This window comes from Caloenas nicobarica, chromosome 28, assembly GCF_036013445.1.
Source record: "Caloenas nicobarica isolate bCalNic1 chromosome 28, bCalNic1.hap1, whole genome shotgun sequence".
NCBI lineage: Eukaryota > Metazoa > Chordata > Aves > Columbiformes > Columbidae > Caloenas > Caloenas nicobarica.
In genome coordinates this window covers 4,861,056-4,872,592 of record NC_088272.1, presented here as the reverse complement: position 1 = coordinate 4,872,592, position 11,537 = coordinate 4,861,056, and the positions used below count along the sequence as shown (strand labels likewise).

The window sequence follows — 11,537 nt, the reverse complement described above, 5'->3', positions numbered from 1 at the left end:
GTGATGTGGGGCTGTGCAAGGCCAAGGGCAGGACTATGGTCCCACACCTCCCAGGTTCCTGGCTGGGGACAAGGAGGCCATGAGGCCCCTGTGCTGTAAGGACAAGGTGTCTCCTCACAGGCATCAGAGCTGGAGACAACAGCCATAGCCAAGGGGAGAAGAAGCTCCAGCTGTTAGTGTTTACATGCAGACGGTTTATCCTGATGAGAGCGTCTATCCCAAGATAACATCATGAGGAGTTACAGGACACTACGAATATCACCTGCAGGAGAAACTTTGCGGTCTTGGGGGGCTAGTGCTCGTAATGCCAGAGGTCTGGACTTAGAGGGGAAGTTTCCCTTCATGTGGGAGAACATCAGGAATGTGTGGAGCTCTGCCTGGGGACAGAGAATATCAGCTGAAAGTTGAGGACTCAGCGTGAGAGGGCAGAACAACATGGACAATGTTGTGGTGGGTGGACATCAGCTACTGACTCACTGATGAGGAAGAGGAATTAGATGAGGCCTCCTTCAGACAAATGAAAGAAGCCTCGTATTTCCAGGGCCGTGTCCTCGTGGCAGACCTAAGATATCCCAATAGCTGCAAGGTACCAGCCATGCAGGAGGGTTTTGGAGCTCATGGACAACATCTTCCTGACACGGGTGACTGAGGAGTCAGTGAGGTGAGGTGCCCTGTGGGACTTCACACTTACAAACCAGAAAGGGTTGGTCAGGGATGGAACAGTCAGGGCTGGGAAAGTGGAGTTGAGGCTCCTGGAAGATGATAACAAGGCAAAGAGCAGGATTTCAGGAGAGCAGGCTTTGGCCTGCTGAGGGACCTGCTTGGGTCCTATGGGATATGACCTTGGTGATTGCAGTGTTTTTTCTCTCACATTTCCTCCCTGCTCTCTCCCACCTGCTGTTGTGCAGCAGTTTTTACCCTTTCTCAAATACAATATCACAGAGCTGCTGCCAGCATCCCTGAGTGGCTCAGACTGGGCAAGGAGTGGGTCCATCCTGGAGCCAGCTCATATCGGCTCTGTCTGACATCAAACTCCTGTTGTCTTCTCAGAGAGGTGACAACTGTAGCACACCCACACTCACCCCCAGTTCCAAGACTTTGCCATGTAAACCCAATACAGGGTGATAAATTGTCGGATGTTACAAACTTCTTGATCATGGAGAAGAAATGGAAAAGATCTTCTGTTAGTAACCTGAGGAAGTCTCCAGTCAATGAGCAGGTTCCTATGGGGAACTGTCATTGCCCTGACATTCACTGGCCAGGCGAAGCGGCAGGCGCCAGCGGTCCAGAGGATCTTGGGACAACTTCTTGACGTGGCTGCCTGGTGGGCCAACAAGGGCGATGCTCACCTGGATCTGGAACTGGGAGACAAAGAAGAGCTGGTGAGGGATGTGCACATCAGTGTCCACCTTGGCTGTGGTGACCAGGCAACAGTGGCATTCCAGGCACCAGAGGGGAGGGAGGAAGGCCAGCAGCAGAGCACAGGCTGGTGGGCTCCAGAGGAGAAGACACGGACATACTGGGGGACGGTGGCCAATAAAGGTGGTGACATGGAAATAGGTCTGAAGGGTGAAGGAGCTCAGGAAATCTGAGAAGCCTCACAGGACAGCCTGCTCCAAGCACAAGAATTATGTCTCCAAGTACCCATTAAAAGAAGACTTTATGTCATGAGGCTGCTTGTCTGAACTGACAGAGCTCCAGGGCAAAAAGGCAGCACACAGAAGGTAGAAGCAGGGGAAGCTGTAAAGGAGGAATTTAGAATCCTTGTCCATGGATGTGGGGATGATGCCAAAGCTGCCCTGGACTTGATACCTGCAGGGGAGGCTGAGGGCAGCAAGATGAGCTGATATTGCTTCCTTACAGTAAAAGAATAGACAGGGTGAACGTGAGCCTGCTGCTGAACTTTGTAAGAGTAGAATCAGACAGGACTGATGTACTTCATGGCTTCTTTGCCTCCATCTTCACCAGCAAGGTCTCCTGGGACTTTGTTCCTGAAGGCAGGAGTCTGGAGAACAGCCAGGAGTGGATGGGGCTCAAGTCAGGAGTTACCTGAGCAAACTCAGACACCATTACAGAAAAGGAGATGGATCATTTGACCATCTCCCTGAACACAAGTATGGCTGTGCTGTGGCACCTGAGATTCCCAGGAACTCCCACCTTTTGGTCCAGAGGAGGGTGATTCCTCTGGAGGTGCTCTGGTGATTTAGGCACCCACATTTCTGTCATATCCAGTCTTTATCAGGAGATGCTCCACATCAATATGAAGAGGAGACTGCTGATAACAGCTGTTCTGGAAAAGGAGGGAAGGATGAGCAGGAAAGGAAATAGAAGAAATACTGTTTTATTGCTCTTTATTATGGAAATGCTCTCTGTTTGGCTATTCCTGAAATCTCTCTAATCAACCACACCAGACTTCAAGCATTTAGGAAAATGATGCACAAAGCCTTGCCATGTAAGGGCATTTTAGCTGTTAATGAGCCCTCTGCTGCCATGATCCTGAAGTGCAGCTACTGAAAGGATGAACAAGGCTCTAATGAAGTGAAAGGCCGAAGCAAAACTCAAGGTTCTGAGCGTGCTCCGGACCCCATGAAGGGCCATCACTGACAAAGCTGCAAAGGAAACAACCAGTCGAGGTCCCTGTCCCTGGAGGCTGGTGAAGGAAAGACTTGAAGACACTGGTTACAGGTGGTGAGGGCAATGTGGAGGTGGCTCTGATGCCCTGTCAGCCCTTGGTGCTTGTTTATCACCATAATGGCTGAGCCCTGACCCCTGCGACCTGGTAGATTTTTCTCAAGTGTTTTTCAAGGCTTTTTCTCTGGTCAGTGTGAGCGTTTGGTGTTTTGGGGGTGGGTTTTGTGTCAAGTGCTGTTGCTTTAGCTGCAAGGCTCTGGTTTTCTGTGGAGCTGGAAATGCCTGTGAGTTCCTCACGACTCCTCCAGCTTCTTTCATACCCCTGGCAACGGTCGCCAATCACCTCAATGTCCCAGTCCCAAACTTGCTTGAATCCTCTATTTGTAAATGTACCCCATCACTGCAGGAGGTTCATGCATCCGCCAGTTCATGGGAGCTTCCTGAGGACCATCCAAGCATGGGCAGTGCAAGAGAGGAGGAGAGCAAGGTCAGCTCATGGGCCATGCCTGAGCACAGCCCATCCAGCAGCAGCCATTCCCCATCTCCCAGGCACAGCCATGCCCACAGCATGCAAATGTCGCTGCCATATATGATTAGTCCAAGAGAAGGCTGCCTTCTTTCCATAACCCCCTAAAAATCTTCCTCCTAATCCCCCTCCACCTGCAGACATCAGCCACATCCCACTTGCAGGCTCAGACATGGTTATAAGGATTTGCTGAATTCATCAGCCACCACCCTTCTCTACCTCACATCCCCTGACCCTCCCACACCACACATGGCCGCTCACTGCTGCTCAGGGCCTCTCACTCTTCAGAAGAGGCCTTGAGCTTCTTGGTTCTTCCTGGTGCTTATTATCATCTTCGTCCCTCCCTCCAGAGCTCATGGTGAGGTTTCTTGTCCATAACAGCACCTTTATGACCATGTTTTACTAAATGGGTGTCTTTTTGTGAGCATTTGTGCAGAAAGAGTAGTCTCAGGAAAAAAACAAATATATAAAAACTGATGCCGAGTGAAATGCCAAGAAGACCTGAGGAGTTACTCCCATTGCTGTGTCTTTCCTGGAAGGAGTCTGTCCCAAGAAGGGCATCCAGCTTCTGCCACTCTCTGGAGAGCCACATGAGCAGTGTCTGTGCACCTGGGGAGGAACAGGGTGATTTTTGCCAGACCACCCTTCATCTGAACCACTTAGATATGTACTTATGGATGGGGTGTCATGCCTTATACTGCAAATACCTATTGGATTGGCACTGCCAGTGGGGCTACCACAGATGCAGACTGCTGTGTTACAGATATTTATTATTTTTAATACTGACACTATTAGAGAAATTACACAAACACTTGAATGATTATTGATGCATTTTAACATGATTATCCACAGAAGCCTCAGCAGCTTTGCATCTCAAGAAATGGGATGCCAGAGGCCAAGGGAAGGATGGCTTGGGCTCTGTCCTGGGATCTGGAAACTGAAGTGTGGGACCATCTCCCAACACCCACCCTGCCCAGTGAATGGTGTGAGAAACTCTGCCAATGAGCTCTGAAGTCACAGTCATGACAGGTATCTTATGTGTAACTGCAGACAGTGTTGTCCTGCCAGCTCAGGATTGGAGCTTCCATCCCTGAAGGTATTGAAAAGATGTGTAGACATGGCACTTAGGGATATGGTGTAATGGGTGGACTTGATAGTGTCGTATTTACAATTGAACTTTATGACCTTAAGGGTCCTTTCCAACCTAAATTATGATCTGAGATAAACCACTTCAATTCCCATCACCTCCAGCTTCCCTCCAGGGCAGCTGTTGTGTGACACCACTCTCCTGGCTCTCCAAGCAGGTTGGACACCGGTTTTGTGCCTGCACTGGCAATTTTCCCTTCCTGGGGTAAAAGACCTTCGATGAGAGATGGTTGTAGAGATTTGGGTGGCAGAGGTCTGAACTCTTCCTTTCAAAGTCTTAGCAGGCTCAGTTTTGGAGCCATTGAAAAATAGAGACAATCTCAAGGATGTTTTTGAAAAGTGGTACTATCACTAATAAGAATAACAGGGAATTCCTTATTCTTGATGATGATGAAGTAAAGTTTTTTAATTTCATTCCCAACAGTCATTCTTGCTTCTCAAAACAGCTGCTATGTCTCAGTAGCTGACCTCTTGCATGGAGTTCTTTCTAAGAGCTTTTTCTCTCACTTCTACTATTTTTATCATTTAGAAAGTATTTCTTTGGACAGAATTGCCCTGAAATCACCCCTTTCATACTTTTCCCCCTTTTTTTCTGGTGTGAGTGGAGGTGACACAGGGCAGATTACTTCTTTTTTAGCCAAAGAAGGCCAAGGAACAGATCCCAGGTCAGTGCAAAAGCAGAAAGGAAGCCAGAATGTTTATGTGGTGTGCACTGACACACACCGTCACGTGCATTTCCAGTCTCTCAAGTCCCAACAGTGCAGCAGAGACTGGAGTTCTGAGCTCCCTTCATCTGCCCATTGTAACACATGTAAAATGAAACTACCCCAGCCAAAAGTTGGTTTTGATTCTCTTCACAGCCTGAAGCACCACATGGGTCAGGAGACAAGCCAGGATACCCAACGAGGACTCGCATGCTCTGCACTTCAAGTTCAGGTGTTCATGGGAATCTCAGCTGGCAAGTTGTGCCAATTGCTGGGTGCAATGAGCTGGTCAAGAGCCTCGTCTCCATTTCTGTAACGATGGCTTTGCTGCCTGGCTGATGTGCAGACTTGTACACGGATGCTGACACCTGTTGAGCAACCTGCTCTGAAAGGATCAACAAGGTGGGCATGAGGACAGCAAAAAAGAAGAACTTGGGTGAGGGCAAAGGAAAAGGGATGCACAAGATGTGGTCAGGGCTGTTTGGGGGCACTTGTAAAGCAGCCCTGCACCTCATGTGAATTATTCCTGTGGCCAGGGAGAACTTGAAAGCTGTCCCTAAATTGAAAACGTGAAGGGAATGAAAGGACAGCATCATTCAGGCTGGATGGGACCTCGGGAGGTGTCTTGACCAACCTCCTGCTCAAATCAGGGTCAGACCAGATTACTCAGGGCTTTATCCAAACACATCTTGGACACTTTCTGGGGTAGAGTGGATGCGCACCCCTGGGAAACAGCTTCCAGTGCTTGACTGTCCTCAGGATTGGAAAGTTTCTCCCTTTCTATAGCACCTTTCCAGGCCCAACCATCCAGATTATTTTTTACCCGTCTACTTACACACTGACACAAACCATAATATCCTACCTTGGACACAAGAATATTGTGGGGGATGATGCTGAATGCCTTGCTGACTTCCAGGTAACAGACCACCACTGCTGTCCCCATATCCTGCAATCCTGTCCTTTCCTCACAGAAAGCAAAGAGGATGGACAGGCACAACCTGCCCTGGGTAAACCCCGTCACCTTCTCTTTCACACACCCAGAAATGAGGTCCCACTGGATATGTTCTGGGGCACAGCCCTTAGTTCCCCTGCTCACCCACTGGCCATTTTTGAAAAGTGCACACAATGTGTGAGAGCTGCCAGTGGTCAGGGAGTCCCCCCAGTCTCCATGAGCTTTCCAAGGTGCTGGAGAGTGGCCTCCCTGTGACATGGTCCTGCTGTCTCAGCTCCTGGGATGCTGCCCCTCCTGTCCCATAGACTGGAAAGGATTGTGTTAGTTCCAGGGACCCCTGACTTGATCCCCATCCACTGCTGGTTGTTCTGCCTCCAGTGACAGAGGCCTGGGAGACCTTGCTGGTGAAGATGGAGGACCAGAGACACAGAGAATATCACTTCTTTCCCTTATTAAATTCATCAGTAACTACAAGTTGTTTGTTTCTCCTTTAACTGTTCCTGCTGTAGTAACAGCTCATTATAGGGCTCTTGAATTGACTTACAGATCTAGACTGTTTTGATCTGGACCATTGCTGTGCTTGGAGGCTGCTGTCCTTGCAGACCAGATGAACTAACTTCTGCCACCCTGCCTTGGCAGTTTATTCCATCCGTGTCACAGCTCTGTCTGCAACACTGACAGCTCCAGCTCAGCCAGTCAGGTCCCTGGCTGAGGACATTGCCTCACATCTGGGCTGAACCACCCCAGCTGTGGCACCAGGAAACCACTGACCTGCTCCATGGAAACCTGGTACCAAGTGTCCAAGATCCCATGTGTGCAAAGGCTTTGCTTCAGAGCACAGACATGACGTGGCCAAAAGATTGCTGGATATCTCTCTAGACCTATGAGTATAAAACCAAAATATAATGCCTAAATTCATTCAGGTGAACATATTCCTCCTCCAGTTTTTAGAAATTAGATCCTTTCCTGTAACTTTCCTTTTGTCCTGCCTAATGATGGGACAAGAAAAGATGATTCTCATACCAATTTATTTTTTAGTACAAAGAACACAATGCTGGCAAGAAGTGTCTCTGCTGAAGAGAGAGAATCAACATCACTCATTACTTCAGTTTGCTTCGAGGGATGTGCCCCTGGAGCCCCAGGGACAGCTGGAGGGAGCCCAGAGGGGACAGAGGAAGGGACATCATGGGCTGCTCCTGTGCTGCTGAGCTGGGCTGGGCTCCTGGGACAGAGGGAGCTCATGGCAAGCGGCAGCGCTGCAGAGAGACAGCTCTGCCCAGGAGCAGCTCCTCTGCAAAGCGCAGCAGGGCTGAGGGCTCTGCCTGCAGCACCGAGGGGAGAGGAGCCAGGCAGAGAGTGGAAATGCAGTCTGGAGTGGGAGGATGCTGAGAGATCACTATGGGAGAAATCTTCGCAGATATGATGCCTGTTTCTGCAGGGCATTGCATCTGCAAATCATGGTAGGATCTCAGAAAGCTGTCACATTGCAGAGCCTGCAAGAGATGTAAGTAAAACTCTCAGAGATTCTCTGATAGAAAGGAAGAGGATGTGCTGCAGAGCAGGGATTGCCTTCTGCACCGTCAGAATGAAAAGACATGAATGCTGTGTTCTGCCAAGGATGGCTGTGGGGTGCAAATGTAAATGTGCAGGCAGGGGTGCCCAGGGCTGTCCTGCAGAGCAGGGTCCCTGCACCCCAGGGCTGTGCCGGGGCAGGGACTCTGCCGCCTGCCGGGGTCAGCGCTCAGCCTGCCCGGGGAGATCCCAACAACACTGAGGGGAGAAGCTGTGGGGGGAAGGAGCGACCCCCAGCAGGGCAGGGTCATTCTGCTGCTGGGTTCTCCGTCGGTCAGGGGTGCTCACAGCTCCAGATCACTCCAGACTGCTTCCAATTGGAGGTTTCAAGGAGAAGATCTATACAGGTATTACTATAAAGATAAGGAGCTTTCCCGAGTCTGTCCTTTCAGTCTCCTATTCCAAGACTTGGAGGGTGGGGGGATGGAGGAAGGGATAAGTGAAAAAGGAGCTCTCCAATTTTAACATGTCACTGAGACTCCTGAAGTGCAAGTCTGAGTGATCAGCCGATCTGCCAGAGGCCTTGTAACATCCCTTCAGCCACCCCTCTGCCCACGGACAGCAGCAGCATCACATCTGCTGAACCCATCAGCCTTAGGCTGACCTGTCCTTTTTTGCAGCCTGCAAACCTCTGCTCTCAGCAGTGCCTGGTGGCTTTTCAGGGTAACATGGCAGTGTGATCAGCCTCCATCTCAGAAAGGTGCCAGCCCAGGGCAGCTGGAGAAGACAGAGGGACAGAGCAGCTGCCCTCACTCTGCACTGACCCACAGGCATCCTCTGGTCTCGCAGGGCTTGCTCTCTTCTCCCTGCAGCATAAATGATGAGACTTTCTGACACCCAACAACACTCTCCAAGGGAGTCGCAGGATTGGACTAGATGATCTTTCGAAGTCCCATCCAATCCCTAACATTCTATGGTTCTGTGAAGCTGTAAAAAAACCAAACCTTTCAAATTTCATTTTACCATCCCGTTTCATTCTCTGTGATAGTGCAGATGCTGACAGGTCCTTCTTCACCAGCAGCAGTTTCAGATGACAACTTTGAACCCCAGGTCCGTCCCCTGCCCCCGTTCCATGACCCCTGCTGCAGAGCAGGGCTGACTCCTGGGCAGCCAGCGGGCACAGGCCCTGCTCCTCACGGCACCTCCAGCCAGCACCACCCAGGGCTCAGCCACGGAGCTGAAGGAAGGTCTGGAAAAGGACAAGGGGTGTGGAGCAGGGGGAAGGCATATGTGAAATGGCTTTGGTTTTTCCCAGAGAAGTCTCATCTAAACTGTCACTGTCTTTTCCTCCTTGCACAGGTCCTCATGCCCACAGGCAGCAAATGTCCAACAGCAGCTCCATCACCCAGTTCCTCCTCCTGGCGTTCGCAGACACACGGGAGCTGCAGCTCTTGCACTTCTGGCTCTTCCTGGGCATCTACCTGGCTGCCCTCCTGGGCAACGGCCTCATCATCACCACCATAGCCTGTGACCAGCACCTCCACACCCCCATGTACTTCTTCCTGCTCAACCTCGCCCTCCTCGACCTGGGCTCCATCTCCATCACTGTCCCCAAATCCATGGCAAATTCTTTATGGGACAGCAGGGTCATCTCATACTCGGGATGTGCTGCACAGCTCTTTTCGTTTGCCTTCTTGTTAGGTGCAGAGTATTCTCTTCTCACCATCATGTCCTACGACCGCTACGTTGCCATTTGCAAACCCCTGCACTACGGGACCCTCCTGGGCAGCAGAGCTTGTGTCCACATGGCAGCAGCTGCCTGGGCCACTGGGTTTCTCCATGCTCTGCTGCACACGGCCAATACATTTTCACTGCCACTGTGCAAGGGCAATGCTGTGGACCAGTTCTTCTGTGAAATCCCCCAGATCCTCAAGCTCTCCTGCTCAGACAGCTCCCTCAGGGAAGTTGGGCTTATTGTGGTTAGTGCCTGTTTAGTTTTTATTTGTTTTGTGTTCATTGTGCTCTCCTACGTGCAGATCTTCAGGGCTGTGCTGAGGATCCCCTCTGAGCAGGGACGGCACAAAGCCTTTGCCACGTGCCTCCCTCACCTGGCCGTGGTCTCCCTCTACGTCACCACTGCCTTGTTTTCCTACCTGAAGCCCCCCTCCATCTCCTCTCCTTCCCTGGACCTAGTTGTGTCTGTTCTGTACTCAGTGGTGCCTCCAGCAGTGAACCCCCTCATCTACAGCATGAGGAACCAGGAGCTCAAGGATGCCCTGTGGAAACTCATATCTTACTGTTTTCTGAAGCAATAAACTGCCCATCTGCTTCTGCATAGGAGTTGTAATTAATTACAGGTCCAGCCTGTCATCTGTATTATATGTTGTTATTGGTTGGGTTTTTATTGTTTTATTGTTTTTATTCTCCCTCTACTCTGCCCTGGTGAGACCTCCTCTGGAATATTGTGTCCAGTTCTGGGCCCCTCAGTTCCAGAAGGACAGGGAACTGCTGGAGAGAGTCCAGCGCAGGGCCACAAAGATGATGAAGGGAGTGGAGCATCTCCCTTATGAGGAAAGGCTGAGGGAACTGGGGCTCTTGAGCTTGGAGAAGGGGAGACTGAGGGGTGACCTCATCAATGTTTATAAGGGTGAGTGTCATGAGGATGGAGCCAGGCTCTTCTCGGTGACAACCAACAGTAAGACAAGGGGTGATGGGTTCAAGCTGGAACACAGGAAGTTCCACTTAAATTTGAGAAGAAACTTCTCTCAGTGAGGGTGACGGAACACTGGAACAGGCTGCCCAGGGGGGTTGTGGAGTCTTCTTCTCTGGAGACATTCAAAACCCGCCTGGATGCCTTCCCGTGTAACCTCACCTGGGTGTTCCTGCTCTGGTGGGGGGATGAGCTTTTGAGGTCCCTTCCAATCCCTAGAATTCTGTGATTCTGTGATTCTGTGATTCTTCAAAAGGTTTGCTCAAGAACATGCCCAAGAAACTGGCCCACAGATGAAACACCAGTGTACAGCTGCACAGTGTGTGTGTGCAGGGCTGGGCACACAGCAGTGTCCTCGCACAGCCAGGCCTCCTGCCAGAGACCTGCAGGACCAGCAGAGCAGGGGCTGGGCTGTGCCCCTGTGCACTGGACACCCCATGGAAGCTGCCCCAGGGCATCGTCATGGACTGGCCCCTCACAACCTCCATTTCCAGCACCGGGCTGTCACACCAGCTTGGAGAATTTGTTCCTGAATGAGTAGGTCAGAAGTCCATGTTTGCATTGTTCAGATGAGATATGGGCATGCACATCATGTACATGAGGTGAGATGAACACGAGTGAGCAGAAATGCCATCAGCTATTCCTGGGAGTGCCAGGAAGGCCTGTGGGACAAACATCGAGGTCACTCACATTGGGAGTAACAGCCCATGGGAAACAACCCACTGGGATCTTCTTCCTTGAACTGAGGTCCCGTGTCCATTCCTCATGACGTGGGACATCTCCGATGAGTGCAGAGCAGGGTGACACACCACAGGGCTGAGGTGTCTCCTGTCCTTTGGGAGTGGCAACAGGAGCCCATAGAGACACTGTGACTCCTGCCTCTGTGTGTGAAAGGGACAGGCTCTGTCTCTGAACATCCCTGGGTGCAGAAGGAGTCCATGAGGCCGGCTCAGATGTGAACACCTCACAGAACCCTGACATTTCTGTGTGTGACTCCAGGAACAAACCCCAGTGGCCCAGTGAGATTCATCTCAGCTTCCCCAGATAGGATCATTGCAAGTGCTGCAGACTGCTATGTCACCTTTGCCCGTGATTCCATATTGTGCTCTCAAAAGTGCCGTAGAAACCAGAATGGATCTGGGGTCCTTAGAAAATGCAGACCTCAAACCCATCTTCAAGAAGAGCACAAACAGGAACTGGGAGAATAACAGGCTGGCCACCCTACCTCCCTCCCTGGGAAGGGGATGGGACATGTCGTCCTGCAGCCATTTCCAGGAATGTAAAGGACAAGGAAAAGATTGCTGAACCCCAATGGACAGGGGAAAGAAAGCCATGTTGCGTGCAGGGCGTTTGCAA

The 11,537-nt window shown here is 50.9% G+C and overlaps 1 protein-coding gene across 1 annotated transcript; it reads left to right on the top strand.

Annotated features, from left to right (window-relative positions):
- The first annotated feature begins 8,853 nt into the window (after positions 1-8,853).
- Positions 8,854-9,786, top strand: LOC135999502 (olfactory receptor 14J1-like). The gene has a single exon (XM_065653073.1). The coding sequence runs from the start codon at positions 8,854-8,856 to the stop codon at positions 9,784-9,786; it is 933 nt and encodes a 310-aa protein (XP_065509145.1).
- The last annotated feature ends 1,751 nt before the right edge of the window (positions 9,787-11,537 follow it).

Excerpts from the sequence above, each read along its gene's own strand:
- LOC135999502 (XM_065653073.1), top strand. The coding sequence starts at position 8,854 with ATGTCCAACAGCAGCTCCATCACCCAGTTCCTCCTCCTGGCGTTCGCA.